Genomic DNA, 19892 nt, shown 5'->3' with positions numbered 1-19892 from the left:
TAATAGACATATACAGAACACACCATCTCAAAAGCTAATGAATATATATATTTTCTCATCAGCTCATGATACATACTCCAAAATAGACCAATCCTAGGATACAAATCAAACCTCGGCAAAATTAAAATAGAAATTATAGCTTGTATCATCTCAGACCACAAGGCAATAAAGGTGGAACTCAACTCCAAAAAAAACAACAAACATTTATCCCCACACAAAGATTTAGAAATTAAACAAACTTATGCTTAATGATAGGGTTCAGGAAGAGATAAAAAAGGAAATCATTAAATTCCTCAAACATAACCACAATGAAGACACAAGTTACAAAATCTGTGGGATACAGCAAAAGTAGTCTTAAGATACTCATTAGATATCTACATTCTAACAATAGAAAGAGAGCACAGCAACGAACTCATGAACCATCTTATGGAATTGAAAAAAGAAGAACAACCTAATCTCAAATCGAGCAGAAGAAAATAAATAATCAAATTAAATCAGAAATTAATGAAATTGAAAAGAAAAGAATCATTCAGAAAATTAACAAAACAAAAAATTAGTTATTGAAAAAATAAATAAAATCAATAAAACTTTGGACAGATTAACTAGAAACAAAAAAGTAAAATCTCTAATAATCTCAATGAGAAATGTAAAGAAGAAATAACAACAGATGCCACAGAGATATAAGAGATCATCTCTGAGTACTATAAAAAACTCTACTCCCAGAAATGTGACAATGTGGGGGAAATGAATCACTATCTGGAATTACACCCTCTCTCTAGACTTAACCAAGAAGAAACAGATCTTTTGAACACACTGATTTCAAGAACTGAGATCAAAGAAACAATTTAAAAACTCCCACCACCAACAACAAAAAAATGCCCTAGTCAAGATGACTTTACCCTAGAATTCTATCAAACCTTCAAAGAAGAGCTTATACCCATACTGCAGAAATTATTCCAAAAAATTGAGGAGGAAGGAATCTTTCCCATCACATTCTACAAAACAAACATCACCCTGATTCCAAAAACAGGAAAAGACCCAACTAAAAATGAGATTTCAGACCAATTTCATTAAAGAATATAGAGGCTGGTGATGCCTGTGGCTCAAAGGAGTAGGGAGCCAGCACCATATGCTGGAGGTGGCAGGTTCAAACCCAGCCCTGGCCAAAAGCTGCAGAAAAAAAAAAAAAAAAGAATATACAGGCAAAAATTCCCAGTAAAATCCTAGAAGCCTAGCCAAAAGATTACAGCTACATGCTTTTGTTTGTTTGTTTGTTTGTTTGTTTGTTTTTAAATCGTTCATCATGAGTACATTTCATCCCAGGGATGCAAGGATGGTTTAACATATGCAAGTCCATAAACATCATTCACCAAATCAAGGGAAGCAAAAATAAAGATCATATGATCCTCTCAATAGATGCAGAAAAAGCATTGGATAAAATTCATCATCCTTTTCTAATTAGAACACTTAAGGATATAGGTATAGGTGGCACATTTCAGAATCTGATCAAAGCCATCTATGACAAACCCATAGATAATTTTATACTGAATGGACTAAAACTGTAAGCTTTTTCATTTAGAATTGGAACCAGACAAGATTTTCCTCTATCACCACTACTATTCAACATAGTGCTGGAAGTTCTAGCTAATACAATGAGGCAAGAGAAGGAAATAAAGGGCATCCAAATGGGAACAGAAGAGGTCAAATGCTTTCTCTCTTTGCTGATGTGATCTTTTACTTAGAGAACCCCAAAGACTCAACCACAAGACTCCTGGAAGTGATTTTAAAAAAATACAGCAATGTCTCAAGACATAAAAATCGATGTCCACAAATCAGTAGCCTTCGTATATGCCAATAACAGCCAAGATGAGAAGCTAATCATGGATACAATTTTCTTCACAGTAGCTTCAAGAAAAATAAAATACCTAGGAATATACCTAACAAAAGAAGTGAAGGACCTCTACAAAGAAAATTATGAAACTCTAAGAAAAGAAATAGCAGAGGATATTATTAACAAATGAAAGAACAAACCATACTCATGGCTCGAAAAAATCAACATTGTCAAAATGTCTTTACTTCCCAAAGCAATCCACAGATTCAATGCAATCCCCATTAAAATACCATCATCATAACTTCAAGGTTTGAAAAAAATTCTTTGTTTTGTATGGAACCAGAAGAAACTCCATATAGCCAAGGCAACTTTTAGTAATAAAAACAAAGCCAGGAGTTATCACTCTATCAGACTTTCGGCTATACTACAAGGCCATAGTGATCAAAGCAACATGGTATTGGCACAAAAATAGAGACATTGACATTTGGAATGGATTAGAAAACCATGAGATGAAACTAATATCTTACAGCCATCTGATATTTGATCAACCAAACAAGAACATACACTGGGGAAAAGAATCCCTATTCAATAAATGGTGTTGAGAGAACTGAACAACCACATGTAAAAGACTGATACTGGACCTGCACTTTTCTCCACTCACAAATATTGATTCAAGATGGATAAAAGATTTAAATCTATGGTATGAAACAATAAAAATCCTCAAAGAAAGTGTGGGGAAAATACTTGAAGATATCAGCCTGCTAAAGAGTCTATAAAGACTTTTGTGACAATCACAACAATAATAAAAACAAACAAATGAGATTTAATTAAGCTAAAAAGTGTCTGTACAGCTAAGGAAACAACAACCAAAGCAAACAGAAAACTTTCAGAATGGGAAAAGATGTTTGCATATTATAAATCAGACAAAAACTTGAGAACTGGGATTATAGAGAACTCAAATTAATCAACAAAAAAAGATCCAACAATCTCATTTACCACTAGGCAAGAGAGATGAATAGAACCTTCTCTAAAGAAGACAAATGAATGACTAACAAACATATGAAAAAAATGCTCATTGTCTCTAATCATCAGAGAAATGCAAATTACAACTACCCTGAGGTATCATCCAACCCCAGTGAGAGTGGCCCACATCACAAAGTCTCAAAGCTGCAGATGTTGGCATGGATGTGGAGAGAAGGGAACACTTGTACACTGCTGGTGGGACTGAAAACTAATACAACCTCTGTGGAAGGAAGTACGAATACTCAAAGAATTCAAATTAGATCTCCTATTTGATCCTGCAATCCCATTACTAGGCATCTACCCAGAAGAAAAAAAAATCCTTTTATCATAAGGACATTTGCAATAGACTATTTGTCACTGCTCAATTTACAATCGTCAAAATGTGGAAACAGCCTAAATGCCCACTGACCCAGGAATGGATTAATAAGCTGTGGTATATGTATACCATGGAATACTATTCAGACATTTTAAAAGATGAAGACTTTACATCTTTTGTATTAACCTGTGTGGAGGTAGAACATATTCTTCTTAGTAAAGCATCACAAGAATGGAAAACCAAGAATCCAGCATACTCAATTCTAATATGAAGTCAGTAGATGAGCTAATACAAGGGTGGGAGGTAGAGGAATGAGGAAGCAAGGAGAGGGGAGGAGGGAGGAGGGTGGGGAGTCATGGTGTATGGCACACCTTTTGGGGGCATGAGGTGTGCCATAAAATTATAAGAGGGACTTTATCTAACAAATGCAATCAGTGTAACCTAATTCATTGGACCCTCAGTGAATCTCAAACAGTTTTTTTAAAAAAAGAATTATATGACAAAGATTTTAAAGCAGCCATCATAAAAATGCTTCAATAAATAATTAAAAATGTGTTTGAAATAAATGAAAAACTATGAATGCTTTCCCCCCAAAATAGTCTTAAGCAAAGAATCAAAAGACATAAAGACGTACCAAATGAATTTCTTTTTTTTTTGAGAGACAGTCTCCCTTTGTCACTCTCGATAGAGTGTTATGGTGTCACAGCTCACAGCAACTTCCAGCTCTTGGGCTTAGGCGATTCTTTTGCCTCAGCCTCCCTAGTAGCTGCGACTGCAGGCGCCCACCACAACACCCGTCTATTTTTTTGTTGCAATTTGGCCAGGGCTGGATTTGAACCTGCCACCCTCAGTATAGGGGGCTGGCACCCTACTCACTGAGCCACCAGCACTGCCCCCAAATGAAAACATTAAGACTGAAAAATATGATAATTAAAACGAAAAGTGCAGTGGATGTGCTCAACAGAGTAATGAAGAGAACAGAGGAAAGAATAAGTCAACTTGAAGATAATACAACAAAAATCACCCAGTTTGAATACTAAAGAGAAGATAGACTGAGAAAAATAAATTTTAAAAAGAACAGGATGAGTCTCAGGGAATCAGGAACTATAATAGTAGAGGTAACCCTTGTATCCTTGGAGTTTCAGAAGGAGAGGAGAAGAGGGAAGAAGTGAAAAACATACTAAAAAAATTGATAAAGTTTCTGAATTTGGGAAAAAGTATTAACTGACAGATTCAAGAAGCTGAGCAAATCTCACAGAGGATAAATCTGGATAAATCCATACCAAGACACACTGTAGTCAAACTTCTGAAGTTAAAGAAAAATCCTTGAAAGCAATGAGAGAGGAATGACAGCTCACCAATAAGAAAAAAAATACAACTGACAGTGTCTCTCATCAAAAGCCATGAAGGCAGGAAGGAAGTAGCACAACATTGTCCAATTGATGAAAAGAAAGATGAATCTAGAATGCTCTATCAAGTAAAAATACCTTTCAGGAATGAAGGATAAATGAGAATATTCTCAAGCAAAAATTAAAAAAGGAAGAGAATTTATCAACAGAAGACCTGCCCTAAAAGAATGACTAAAGAATATTCTCTAGACAAAAAAGAAGTCATAAAACAACACATCATGGAACTTTAAGAAAGAAAATAATGGCTAAGACAAAAATGTGAGTAAATATTTGGTGCAAAAGTAACCATAGTTTTGGAACACGAATTTTGAATCATCATAACTAGGCTCAAACATATCTTTACCAATCAAAATGGGAACCATTACACTCCCCACATTTTTGCCAGTGAGAAAGAAGTTTGTTTCTTCTTGTAGTGTAAAAATCCATGCTTTAGGATCTGCAAACTCTTGGAAAGCATTTTCTGCATCCTGCTGATTATAGGAGCATTTTCCCTGGAAAAAGTTGTTAAATGCTTGAAGAGGTGAAATTTGGTTCATGAGAGGTCAGCTGCATACAGCAGATGAGGCAAAACTTTGTAGCCCAATTAGTTTAACTTCTGAAGTGTTGGTTGCATGAAATATGATTTGAGCATTGTTGTGGAGAATTGGGCCCTTCTGGTGACCAATGCCAGCTGCAGGTGTTGCAGTTTTCACTGCATCTCATTAATTTGCTGAGCAGACTCCTCAGATTTCACTGAGGAGATTTCACTGTTTCACTGGGATTCAGAAAGCTGTAGCTGTAGTGGATCAGACCAGCAACAGACCACCAAACAGTGACCATGACCTTTTGTTAGTGGCAGTTTGGCTTTGGGAAGTGCTTTGGAAGTTCCTCTAGGTCCAACCACTGAGCTGGACATTGCAAGTTGTATGATATTCATTTTTATCTCATGTCACAATTCAATCAAGAAATGGTTTGCCGTTCTTGGGTGGAACAAGAGAAGATGACACTTGAAAACAATAATTGTGAGCTGGACACTGCAAGTTGTTGTATGAAATTCATTTTTATCTCATGTCACAATTCAATCAAGAAATGGTTTTGCCGTTCTTGGGTAGAACAAGAGAAGATGACACTTGAAAACAGTAATTGCTCCGATTTTTTATTGAGCTTTTTCACCTTTCCAATTTGCTTCAAATTCTGAACCACAACAGAATGGTGGTCTTACGCTTCAGCAACTTCTTATATAGTTGTCAGAGGATTAGGGTTGATGATTGCTCTCAGTTGGTCACTGTCAACTTCTGACAGCTTGCCACTATGCTCATCTTCAAGGCTCTCCTCTCCTTTGCAAAAATTCTTGAACCACCACTGCACTGTACACTTGTTAGCAGTTGTTGATGTGAGTTATCTCCCTTGCTTTACAACCCATTTTTAACTCGAATAAGAAAATTGCTTGAATTTTCTTTTTGTCTAACATCATTTCCATAGTCCAAAATAAATATAAATAGTAAGTAATAAGCCATTAGCAAAATACATAAAGAAATACACATTAAAATGATGTATAATATAATCACATTTACTTAAGAATCTATTCCAGTATTGAACAGTAAATTTCAAGAATGCAAAAACCACAATTACTTTTGCATCAACCTAATACAATAGATTTTCCTTCTTTTGTGTTTTCTAAATAATGTTTGATGCTGAATCAAAATTTATAGGTCAGTCATGGTGACTCATACTTATAATCCCAGAACTTTGGGAGGTCAAGATGGGAAGATTGCTTGATAATCCCAGAACTTTGGGAGGTCAAGATGGGAAGATTGCTTGAAGCCAAGGACTTCTGAGACCAGCCTGGGCAAAATAGTGAGACCTCATTTCTATAAAAAAAAAAAAAAATAGCCAGGCATTGTAGTGTATGCCCGTATTCCTAACTACTCAGAAGGCTGAAGCAGGAGGATTGCTTGAGCCCAGGAGTTTGAGGTTGCAATGAGCTATGACTGTGCCACTGCACTCCAGCCTGTGTGATGGAGTGAGACCTTGTCTTAATTAAAAAAAAAAAAAAAAAGACAATTGTTAAGTAGGGGAGGTTCCAGGTCTAAGTGGAAAAGCTTTCAGTTTTACTCCATTCAATATGATATTAGCTGTGGGTTTGGTGTACATGTCTTCAATGTGCCACCTATGCCTATATTCTTAAGTGGTCTTGTTAGAAAAAGGTGCTGAATTTTATCAAATGCTTTTTCTGCATCTGTTGAGAGGATCATATGGTCTTTGTTTTGAATTCACCATCTACTGATAGGGTAAATTACATTTATAGACTTGTGTATGTTAAACCATCCTTGCATCCCTGGGATGTAGCCTACTTGATTATGATGTATAATTTTTTAATCTGTAGCTTTAATCTATTAAAAAAAGATGGTGACTTTACATCTTTTGTATTAACTCAGATGGAGTTGAAACACATTCTTCTCAGTAAGGTATCATGAGAATGGAAAAGCAAATATCCAATGTACTCAATACTAATATGAAGCCAGTAGATGATCTAATTCGTGCCCACACAGGAGAAAAACTCATTTCAATTCAAGATGGGGGAAGGGGAAATAAAAAAAGGAGAAGAGGGTAGGGGGGTTTGGGGTGCTCCTACTGAGTGGGCACAATGTAGGGGTATATGGTACACCTTTTGGGTGTAGGACATAACTATAGGAAGGCCTCTACCTAACAAATTCAAATATTGTGACTTGGTTGTTAGTACCCTTACATTAACCTGAAATTAAAACAAAAACTACTTAAAAAAATAGTAGGGGAGGATAAAGGTTTAAAGGCATTTAAAGGATGGTAAGTTTCCCACCCTTCACTCAAATTGTTCAATGAAACCAGTATATCATGCTAAGTTATGTATTTAATATGGCAAACACTAAATACTAAAACACTGAAGTTTAGCAAACACTAAAAGTCACACAGAGATACATTCAAATATAATGTGGATAAATCAAAGTGAATTTCTAAAAGAAATGTTTAGGTAACCCACTGTAAGGGAAGAAAGAGAAAACAAAAACAGAACAAACCGGAAAGAAAAAATATAATGGCAATATGAGTACTAATATATCAATAATTATACTAAATGTCTAAATGTACTTATTAAAGGACAAAGATTGGTGGAGCAGATTATAAAACATGATCCAAATATATACTTTATGCATGTAACTCACCTCAAATACAATTATGCAGGCTGGTTGAAAATAAAAAGATGGAAAAAGTTATATCATGTAAACATTAATCAAAGCAAAGCAGGAATGGCTATATTAATACCAAATAAGGTAGATGTTATAACAAAGGAAATTACCAGAGACATAGAGAGTATATGTCAAGTATACCAAGAAGACATAACAATCCTAAATCATATGCACCAAATAACAAAACTGCAAAGTATGTGAAGCAAAAACTGATAGAACTAAAAGTAGAAATAGTATGGAGGGTCATCATGCAAACTAAGATAGAGGGCAGCACCTGTGGCTCAAAGGAGTGGGGTGCTGGCCCCATATGCCAGAGGTGGTGGGTTCAAACCCAGCCCCAGCCAAAAACTGCAAAACAAAACAAAACAAAAAAACTAAGATAGAACTACCATATGACCCATAAATCTCACTGCCAGGTATATATCCAAAAGAAAAGAAATCAGTTTATGGAAAAGATATTTGTACTTCCTATGTTTATTGCAGTACTTACTATTCATGATAGCCCAGATATGGAATCAACCTCAGTGTCCATCAGTGAATAAATGGATAAAGAAATTGAGGTACATATACACAATGGAATATTTTATAGCCATAATAAAGACTGAATCTGCTATTTGCAACAACATGGATGTAACTGGAGAATATTATGTCAAATGAAATAAGCCAAGCACAGAAAGACAAACTTGCGTGTTCTCAACTCATATGTGGACGCTAAATATTAAAACAATGGATCCCATGGAGACAGAGAGTAGGATGAAAGTTACCATGGTTAGGTAGAGGCTGGGAAAAGAACAGGGAGGTGAGGATAAAGTAAGGATGGTTAGTAGGTATAAAAATGCACTTAGATAGATAGAATGAACAATGTTTGATAGCACAACAAAATGTCTAAAGTATACAGTAAGTATACTTATCATTACCGTATACTTTAAAATAACTGAAAGAGTGAAATTGGAATGTTCCTAACACAATGAAATGATGAGTGCTTCAGATGACAGATATCCACTACCCTGATTTTATTAATACACATTGTATGCCCATATTAATTCATCACATGTCCCTATAAATATATACAACTACTTTGTACCCATGTAATTAAAAATTTTTAAAAATTTAAAGTGTTTTGAATTTGATAGAACTAATGTTGAGTAATACAGTTTATAGTTTTTATTTTAAAAATAAAAATAGACAAAGGATATGAGTACATGTTCTTCCAAGAAGATAGACAAATGGCCAATAGGCACATTAAAAAGACACTCAACATCATTAGCCATTAGAGAAATATAAGTTAAAACCACCATGAGATACCATTTCGCATACATAAGGATGGCAGTAATAAAAAAGATTAGAAATTTTGGGAACTATGTGGAAAAACTGAAACTCTCATACATTGCTAATGGACATGTAAAGTGATTCAGCAGCTTTGGAAAAGTGGCAGTCTCCCAACAAGTTATACATAAAGATACCATCTGACTCAGCAATTCCACACCCATATACTCAAGAGAATTTAAAAACATGAGTACACAAAAATGCATACATGAATGTTCATAGTAGCATTATTCCTAATAGTCAAAAAGTGGAAATAACCCAAATGTCCATCAACCAACGAATGCATTAAAATGCATATACACAGAATAAAATATTACTGTCATTAAAAATTAGATATATTGACACATGCTACAAACTGGATGAACTTTGAAAAAGTGCTAAGTGAAAGAAATTAGTCACAAAAGAATACATATTGTGGGTGGCACCTGTGGCTCAAAGGAGTGGGGTGCTGGCCCCATATACCAGAGATGGCAGGTTCAAGCCCAGCCCCGGTCAAATACATATCATATGATTACATTATACCAGATGTCCAGAATAGACAAATCCATAGAGACAGAATGCAGATTAGTGGGCTGGTCGCCACAGCACTCTACCCAGTGCAACAGAGTAAGACTTTGTCTTGAAACAAAGAAGGAAACAAACAAACAAAACAAAGAATGCAGATTAGTGTAGGGGGCAGAGGAATCAGGAGTAATTGCTAATGGGTACAGTGTTTCTTTGAGGGGTGATGAAATGTTCTGGAATTAGATGTGATGGCTATAAAACTTTGTGAATATACTAAAAGCCATTGCAATAAACTTTAAATAATAATGATAATACCAAACGCTGGCAGGTTTTCAGAGAAACTCCTAAGTTGCTGATGCTTATGTACAGTGGAAGAGCCAGTCTGGAAAACAGTGGGCTGTTTCTTTTTCTTTTCTTTTCTTTTTTCTTTTTTTTGAGACCAAGTTTCCTATGTCACCCTCAGTAGAGTGCTGTGGTGTCACAGCTCAGAGCAACCTCAAACTCTTGGACTTAAGCGATTCTCTTGCCTCAGCCCCCCAAGTAGCTGGGACTACAGGTGCCCACCACAACACCTTGTTATTTTTTTGTTGTAGTTGTCATTGTTGTTTAGCTGGCTTGGGCTGGGTTCAAACCTGCCAGCCTCGGGGTATGTGGCCGGCCCTGTAACCACTGTGCTACGGAACTGAGCAGTGGGCAGTTTTTTATAAAATTAAAGATGCAGTTGCCATCCAACACAGCATTTGCACTCTGGGCATTTATCCCAGAGAAATGAAAACTTATGTTCATACAAAAACATGGAAACTGATGTTGGAAATAGCCAAGAACTGGAAACAACCCGTAAGTTTGTAAATAGGTAGGTAAATGGTTAAATAAACTATGAACTACTGTTCAGCAATAAAAAGAAATGAAGTAATACATAAAAAATATCTTGAAAATCTCTAGAAATTTAAGCTGAATGAAAAAGAAACCAATCCCTAGATCATGTACTGTATGATAACATTCGCATAACATTCTTGAAGAGATAGAATATTGGAAATGGAGAACAAAATGATGATTACCAATGGTTAGAGAGAGTTGAAGAGGATGTAGCCATAATAGGGCAGCATAAAGGATCTTTATGGTGATGGAGATGTTCTGTATCCTGCATCAATATCTATATTTTTGTTGTTTACATTGCACTATAGTTTTTAAAGATATTACTACTGGGTGGAATGAGTAAAGGGTATACTAACTGGATAGCTGTACACAAAATGAAAAGTTTAATTTAAAAAAAGGTCACAACAATAAGAAATCACTACATATCATTAGAATTCCAAAATCCAGAATAATAATGATATTAAATTCTGCTGAGGATGTTATTGCTGGTGGGAATGCAAAAAAAGGTACAGCCACTTTGGAAGACAATTTAAGTATTTCTCACAAAACTAGACATATTCTTACCATATGATTAAGCAACCACACTCCTTGGTATTTACCCAAAGGAACTGAATACAGCTCAACACAAAAATCTCCACACAAATGTTCATAGCAGCTTCACCTATAACTTCCAAAATTTGCAAGTAACCAAGGTGTCCTTCAGGAGGTGAATGGATAAAGTGTTATAAATCCAGATCAATGTTTTTCAGGCTTTTTTTTTTTATCTCACTGCACATTTGAACCTATAAACCTCCTTGGCACACTTAAATTATGTTGATAAAAAAAAAGAATACACAATTACTGTGTTTTGAACTTCTTTCAAAAATAATTTAATCAATGATCTTTTAAATTTTTCATGGCACACCTAAGATCCTCTCATGACTCACCAGTGTGTTGGGATATACTGTTTGAAAATCACTTATCTAAAGAAAACAATATTATTCAGCACCAAAAAAATAAATTATCAAACCGTTAAAATGCACAGGAAAAACTTAAATGTATATTACTAAGTGAAGGAATCCTGTCTGAAAAAGCTATAGACTGCATGATTCCAATTTACAGGCTGAGCATCTCTAATCTGAAAATCCAAAATCCAAAATGCTTCAAAATCCAAAACTTTTGGAATGCCCACATGGCATCACAAGTAGATATTTCTATATCTGACATATTCTTCCCTGTATTAACAGCATGCCATATTTTTTACTTTTAAGTACTTCTGTGTAAATAAGAGTAAGAAAATGATTATATGTTTATCAGTAGCATATAATTTTAAGTTGGGGATGATGGTAATGCCAGCCAATTGCAGATTGCCCACACTAGTGGATGACATACAGTGATGCCTTTGCTTCCTGATGGTTCAGTACATACCAATTTTGCTTTGTCACAGAGTCATTAAAAATATTGTATAAAATATATTCAGGGTCTGTGTATACAGTGTATAATGAAACGTAAATGTATTTCATGTTTAGATGTGAGTCCTATCTCTAAGATATCTCATTATGTATATGCAAATGTTACAAAATCCGAAAATATCTGAAATCCAAAACACTTTTGATCCTAACATTGTAGATAAGGGATGCTCAACCTGTATATACATTCCAGAAAATGCAAAACTATATAAAAACAGTAAAAAGAGCAGTTGTTTTCAGGGATTAAGGGAGAGGGATGAATAGGTACAGCACAAAGGATTTTTCAAGGGCAGTAAAACTACCCTGTATGAGGCTTAATGGTGGATATATGTCATTATACATTTGTTCAAATGCATAGAATGAAAAACACCAAGAGTGAACATCTTAATATAAACTGTGGACTTTAGGTCTGTGCTCCCTAACTCCCAGGTCGCACACCAGTTCCAGACTGTGGCTTGTTAGGGACTGGGCTACACAGGAGGATGTGAACAGCAGGGAAGGGAGTGAAGCTTTATCTATATTTACAGCTGTTCCCTCATTACTGGCATTGCCTGAGCTCCACCTCCTCACATCAGCAGTGGCATTAGATTTTCATCGGACCAGGAACCCTACTATGAACTGTGCATGTGAGGGATCTAGGCTGTGTATTCCTTATGAGAATCTAATGTCTCCTCCACTTCCTCCCCTACTTTTATGGAAAAACTGTCTTCCAGAAACCTGGTCCCTGGTACCAAAGAGGTCTGGGACCATGCTTTAGGTGACAATGTGTTAAGGTAGGTTCATCAATTGTAATAAAGGTATCACTCTAAGAAAAAATGTAAACAATATGGGAAACTGTGAGGCAGGAGAGGGAGTAGATCCAAGGGAACTCTTTGTACTATTTGACTAATTTCTCTATAAACCTAAAATTGCTTTTTAAAAAAAGATTACTAATGTAAAAAATTTAGGTCATCTTCGGCAGATTCTATTAACTAATTATTCTGAAAATTGTTAAACAAAGAGAAAGATTCAAGTATTTGATGTCTTCCCAAGATATACAGAATCTCTGGAAGATCAAATAATAGATATCCAAAAGTTTTTCTTTACAGACATATTCCAGCTAACAAGGGAAGGAGAGATATCTCCACTTTGCATCTCTTTGCATCAATTAATCTATCTAGGCAATGATCATCAAAGTCTGCTAAGAACACAAAAAGAGCCATGACCAGATAGAAGAATAAACCATTATCTTGAAAGAAAGAAAGAGAGATAAAGGAGAGAAACAAGAGAAAGAGAAAGAAGGGGGGGGGGGAGAGCAAGGAAGAGAAAAAAGACAAGTGTCAGTCTGATAAAGCCTCTCAGATCTGACACCAATTTACAGAAAAGAAACCATACAGATCACAAGCTAAATGGCACGATGGGGATGCAATCAGCAAAATCCATATTTTGGGAAACTATAAAACAAATAAATGACCAATCTCTTTAACTGATAAATCTCAAGGGGGAAAAGAGGTGGAAAAAAATGTTTACATTAAAAGAGACTATGAGTCAGGGCAATCAATCTCCATGTGTGAACTTTACTTGATTTCGATTCATATTAACAAACTCAACATTAAAAAATTATCACACAATTGTTAATTTGGACGTTAGACATTCGATGGTATTTTAAAATCATCAAATTTTTGTGTGTAATATTGTGGGGGGTTTTTTCTGTCGGTTCCTCCTCCTATGTGCTTTTTTCTTGTTTACCTCTTTGTGCACCTTTTTCCTTCTCATTTCCTCCTTTGCTTCAAATTAACTTGTCTCAGAGTTTATGTGATAAGAGACCACTTATGTGATGAAGAGACCTTGTCTCAGAGTTTATGTGATGAAGAGACCTCTTGGTATGAGGTCAAAATGAGAAGAAAGGTAAATGGCTCGGCGCCTGTGGCTCAAGTGGCTAAGGCGCCAGCCACATACACCTAAGGTGGCAGGTTCGAATCTAGCCCAGACCTGCCAAACAACAATGACGGCTCCAACCAAAACATAGCCGGGCATTTTGGCAGGTGCCTGTGGTCCCAGCTACTTGGGAGGCTGAGGCAGGAGACTCGCTTGAGCCCAGGAGTTGGAGGTTGCTGTGAGCTGTGATGCCACAGCACTCTACCCAGGGGGACAGCTTGAGGCTCTGTCTCAAAAAAAGAAAAAAAGAGAGAGAGAAGAAAGGTAAGGAGCAGGCAGGGAGAAACAGGGCAAAAAGAAGACAAGAGTACAAAAAGAAGGAAAGAGTAAAAGAAACGAAAACAGGAAAAAAGAGGAAGGGGGAGTAACAGAAGAAAAAAAAACTTGGAGAACAGGAGAGAAGGAGGTCAGGAAGAGAAGCTGAGAGTGATGAAAGAAATTATATTGATCAGCACAGTGCTAAGACCAGGCTTGTAAGTCAAGGGTTTTGAGGGGGCTGGACTGGGAGGGTTCCTTGAAATCAGGTAGTCCTTAGCAGCCTAGGTGGAGCCAGACTCTGCCTCTGCCAAAACTAGGAAGTGAAAGAAAAGAGCAAAACCCCCAAAATACTAAGGAAAAATTAAGTAAGAATGAAAACAAAACAGAAAAATTCTGTAGTGTGGTCTTGCCAATACTATTTTCCTAGGGCCAGAGGTAGAAAGATCTTACTTAGCCCCCTTCGGCCAGACCACTGCTGTGGCCTACCTACTGGGCTACAGCTATATCCCCCCAGCTCTCAGTAAAAATAAATAAATAAATAAATAAAAGAAAAAAAAGAAACAAGATAAGAATAGATCAAGGAATTAAAAAATACCATTATATCTAATAGAGGAGAGGCAAGTGAAGTAAAGAAAGAAAGGAGAAAGACAAGAAAAAGGGAGGGAATATCTTAGCTGTTGCAGAGGCAATTATTGTTGGAGAGATGAGAAAGGTAGAAGAGTCTCTGTCCAAAGAGAGAATGTACAGGAGTGGAATAGGGAAAAAGGATAAATAAGTCTAAAATACGGTAACCAAAAAAATACAGGAGCTCTTGCTCTTGATGAAAGGAAAAATAGAAGTTAAGAAAAGAACCAAAGATACAAATAATCAAGAAACAAAACATATCTATACAAAATAATGAAAAGCTTTAATAACCAAAAATAAGCAACCTCAGAAACAAATAAGTGAAGAAACTGAAAAAAAAAAAAAGAAAAAAGAAAAAAATACTAACGAGAAAACTTTTTTAAAAAACTAATTATATATATGTGTATATATACACACACACACACACACATATATATATATATACATAAAAGCACACACACAGACATATACATATGGTGGCAGCATCTGACTTTAGTAGGAATATATTTGTGTTGCAATATATTGCCAGGACATCTGGTAGCCCTGTAGTTTTAGGGGGCAGACAACACAGCTGATAACTCTCTCTAGAACCCAGGCAGAGACCTGATCCCCAACTTAATGTCCATGGTGATCGCCTGATTATGTCCTCAGCATTCAGTTTCCACCTGGTTGGGAACTCAGATCTCTCCAGACTCCTTCAGAGGCAGGTCTCACTGCGTCCCCAGGTGACAGTTCCCAGGGGGTGCGAGAATCCCTGAGCCTGTCATGACTGAAGGTCCAGTCCCAGCAGATCGAACTAAGATGCTATGTCCCTGTAGGAGGCTCACCCTCATGACCTTCTCACAACCTTTCCACAATGGCTGACCCCTTGCTGCCAGGACCTTCCCAGAATGGCCGTCTTTACCGGGGGCAAATCCACTCCAACCAGCCCTAAAATCTGGCTGATGTATAATGTTCTGGTGAGCCCACTCTTCCAGGTTATCCACTCAACACCGAAATTTTCAACAAGGCTTCATCACGACCTGAACCTTCGCAGCCTCCTGCAGCGACTCCTGGTAGTGGCTCCCCCCAACGGCTCTGGCAAGACTTGCCTAGTGTGTCAGACCTCCACCCCACTGCTCTGGTTCACCTGCAGCAACCAGCACCCTGCTGCCTTACTGCACACCCTGAGCCACAGCTCCAGGCAAAATTTCCTCTCCAAATGCAGCCCAACTAACTCTCGTTTCTCAGTTGATCTCAGAGAGCTCAGCAGAATGGTCTCCCTGACTCTGTGGTTGTGTTTTTTAAAAAAGTTATAGAGCTTCACAGATGAGATAGTGAAGTACTTGGGATTTAATTCAACATAAAATAGAAAGGGGGGATAGCGGTGGGGGCATAGATAAAAGAAGACTGGTCATTAATAGAAAATTATTGAAACCAGTTGATGGGTATGTGGAAGTTAACAATAATAAAATGGAATCACTATGTCAAATCTCTAACCAAAATGGGAGTTGGGGAGGTCATAAAGACAAGAAGTACACAAGTAAAAAGAAGTGAAAACAAGTTCTTTACATATCCAAGTTACAGTCTGTCACTGATGTTCCAGAAGTACTTAGAAAGAATAAGAATATGCCTTAATTCACCTTTCAAAGGAGGCACACGTATATTCAAATAAAAGTTTTGATACAAGCCCAAAGTATGCTATTCAGACAGAAAACTCAGATTCTCTGAAAGAGTAATAAAGACCATATACTGGAAAATTTTACATTTACTGTATATGTACTGGCTACACAGTCTCTGAACTCATAAAATGGGTGAATTTAATCAAGTAAAACAAAAGCTTAAACATTCTGAAGATCAGATCTTCACAACTGTTAAAATTAATGAGAAAAACTACAATCTCCTGAGTCAAAATTTTATTGTAAATTATTATTAGAGTTCTAGAGTATATGAAAAGTTTTCTTAACACATGACATACGAAGATGTTAGCCCATTGAACTACAATAGAAAATATTTTAATATGATCTTTAAAATCACTAATATGCTTATTTTTCCTTGTGCATGTATGCAGTTTGTTTAAATGAACTTTTCCATGGTATGTCAAGTAGATTTAAAATTTTTATATTATTCCTTAATAACCTCCTAATAAGATTTGCAGTTTCCGCTTGACCTGTACATAATATTTTTTTCATTTTAGTGAATACTACAGAAGCTCTTTCTTTCAACTCTGATGGAACGTATCTGAGATCTAAATATTCATATAGGTTATATCTAGAATTATACAGCATTTTAATAACAGTTTCAATGTCATCACCAGTTTGTCCTTGTGCAAATAACTGGGATCTGTACATTGTCTGTAATTTATGTTCCGCTGCCATTGCAAGAGCAAGGCTTCGTTTTAGGTGCTCCTTGGCGGCTTTGATGTCTTCTCTATATGCTGGATTGCTATTATCACGAGGAAGTGAATTTTGCACCAGTAAGTGAATATTTAAAATTTTTCTCAAAATTTCATCAATATTCACAGTCTGTGGGAGTGTTTCTATTTCACCTTCGCCTGAGAGCTGAGGAACATCTTCTGAATCGGTAGAATAATAATAAGTAGAGGATGTATGGAGTGAGGTGACTTCTGGTGCCTCAGTTTGTGTCTTCCTCTTAGTTGGCTCTGGCTCTGGCTCGAGCTCTGCCTCTGCCTCTGGCTCTGGCTCATGCTCAATATAAGGTTGGTCTGCATGTAAAACAATAGAAACATTATTCGGTTTTATCGACCAGAATGGTGTACGTTGAGTGCTTGTTTTCCTCCCTACTTCAACTGTGAAGCCAGTAGTAGGCAAAGTTGTTTTTCCTTCACTGATAGGAGTGATTATAACATCATTCTCAAATGAACTTGTTTGTTGTATACTTATCTCCTTAGTGTTTGATTCTGTAGAATAAGCATTTTTTGAAGACTTGACTTTTTTCTCACGGCCTGGCTCCCTAGTGGGAACACGAAGCATTAGGTTCTCTAAAACGTGTACATAATGGTTCAAGTTTTGTTCTTCATCAGGTGTCACAGTTATGCCTTAAGGGAAAAAAAATCAAATAAATAATAAGTATTATTTACTAATATATATGACACATTGACAGAATTTACTGACCTAAATTTATTTTATATGTTATCACTTAAAATTTGAGATAAAGAACCAAGAAGCAACATACCTTTGACATGGGTGTCACTTAAATAAATAAAATTATTTTTTTAAGTTCTTATTAAAATAAATGAGCAAAATTAGTGCAAAAATTGTGTATTAACACAATTCTTTCTATACTTTTTGCTTTTCTTCTCCCATGTAACTTATAATTCAATAGGGAACTTATTAAACCAAAATTCTTGATTATGTCTTCTAACATAGTGGTGTGCTAGAATAGGTTCATACTAGCTCATTAGAGCCAATTAATAAATATCTAGGAAGTCTATGAATCAGATATTGAACACAGATCTCATCAAAAGTCAAATTACCTAAATTTGCAATCAAATCAAATTATATTAAAAACAAAGATTATAACCCAAACTCATCACTTCCTAATTATTTTATTTTACTATTACATATACTCTTGAGGTTATTTACATATACATGTGATGAAAATATACCATAAAGGTGTGCTACTATACATCTCTTTCTACCTCCCTTTTCAGTGATATCAAGTTTGTAGCTTGAAATCGACTACAGTGGGAGTATTTACAACATGTAAATGAGCAAATGCTACAAATCAGGGCTTCCTCCTCTCTACCAAAAGTCAGTTTTAAACATTTGCCAGTGTACTACCCCCTCATCACAACAATGATCAAATTAGTCTGTGGGTCATATTCATTCAACTGTTTTTGTAAATAAAGTTTTATTGGCACCACAACAGTCTTGAGTTTATTGGAACCTGATTATGTGTTTATGTATTATCTATGGGTGTTTTTGGCTGCAACAGTAGAGTAGTTGCAAGAGATCACCACATGGCTTGCAAAAGCTAAAAATACTTAACTATCTGACCCTTTAAGAAAAAGTTTGTCAATTACTGGTCTAAATCATTAACAATTCACTCTTAACATCAAAATGGCCATTCTGTTTTTATTGATATTTTATAGCATCTAAGCAATAAAGCCTCTCCTAACCAATGTGGGCAATAGAAAAAAGTACTGAATAAGATATTCTGGAATTTTGTTAAACTTCACTACTCCTGAATCAGGAGTACTCTGAATTACATATAATTTAAAATTGATTTTGCCATTATCACATACATAATGATTTAATTCAGGGAAGTAAGTCACTTTTTACCAAACTCTAAGGCACACTCCTACCTGAACCATCCCACTGCAGGCTAAATAAAGTAGTAACTTTCTGTTCAGGAGGTACTTTCATTTGGCTTTTCATAAACCCAAAATACTCAAAAATTGCTTTATATTTACATGCTTCTTCCCTCTTCTTTATCTATGCTGTTACAACTTAGAAAGACAAGATGGAATTTCAACCAAAATTGGAAGAATATTTCTCAATTTTTAAAATTTTTTTAAAAGGGTGGCGCCTGTGGCTCAAAGGAGTAGGGCACCAGCCCCATATGCCGGACGTGGTAGGTTCAAACCCAGCCCCAGCCAAAAAAAAAAAAAAAAAAAAACTGCAAAAGAATTTTTAAAACTACTAGTTTACTGGGGCAATATGGTAGTGGAAAGATACCAGACTTGTCTGGTGATGAGGATTCTGCATTTTATGTCATGCTTAGAAAAGCCTGGCATACGCTAAGATTTATATGATGGATGGTAGGTAAAAAAGATATAGAACAAGGGCAGATATTGATACATGTTGTTATCCTTAAAATAATTTTTAAAATCACTCACATAGTATCATATATTTTGTGAACTGCAAACTTTTTTAGTGGACTGGAACTCATATGGGCAATTGCCTCTGAGAGAGAATGGGACTGAATTTGGTCACAAGGTAATGTGGATTTATCTATGTTTTACTTCCTAAACATATACACAAACACATGCACATTCCCCAATAATTTAATACAGTAAATCATTATGATTATATAATCATAATTATTAAAGTTCCAAGAAGTTTCATTTTTCTCCTGTTTTTTAATTTACAAGCAAAAATAACATAAAAGTTGTATTTAGAAAGGAAAATAATTTATATATACTCATATTTATAA

General features: G+C 35.9%; 1 protein-coding gene across 1 annotated transcript; it reads right to left on the bottom strand.

Moving 5' to 3' along the window:
• Positions 1-16759: 16759 nt before the first annotated feature.
• Positions 16760-19102, bottom strand: SPESP1 (sperm equatorial segment protein 1). The gene is made up of 2 exons (XM_023510009.1): positions 19042-19102; positions 16760-17772 (listed from the first exon to the last, which is right to left on the bottom strand). The coding sequence occupies exons 1-2, from the start codon at positions 19100-19102 to the stop codon at positions 16760-16762; spliced, it is 1074 nt and encodes a 357-aa protein (XP_023365777.1).
• Positions 19103-19892: the final 790 nt, after the last annotated feature.

The sequence above is a fragment of the Otolemur garnettii genome, unplaced genomic scaffold (assembly GCF_000181295.1).
Source record: "Otolemur garnettii isolate 467f Iridium unplaced genomic scaffold, OtoGar3 scaffold00011, whole genome shotgun sequence".
In the NCBI taxonomy this organism is placed as follows: domain Eukaryota; kingdom Metazoa; phylum Chordata; class Mammalia; order Primates; family Galagidae; genus Otolemur; species Otolemur garnettii.
The sequence above is the reverse complement of the archived record's forward strand: the minus strand, read 5'-3'. Positions and strand labels throughout refer to the sequence as shown.

Excerpts from the sequence above, each read along its gene's own strand:
- SPESP1 (XM_023510009.1), bottom strand. The coding sequence starts at position 19,102 with ATGAAAGTACCTCCTGAACAGAAAGTTACTACTTTATTTAGCCTGCAG. Across the intron at positions 17,773-19,041 it reads CCTGCAGTGGGATGGTTCAG|GCATAACTGTGACACCTGAT; the intron begins GTAGGAGTGTGC and ends TTTTCCCTTAAG.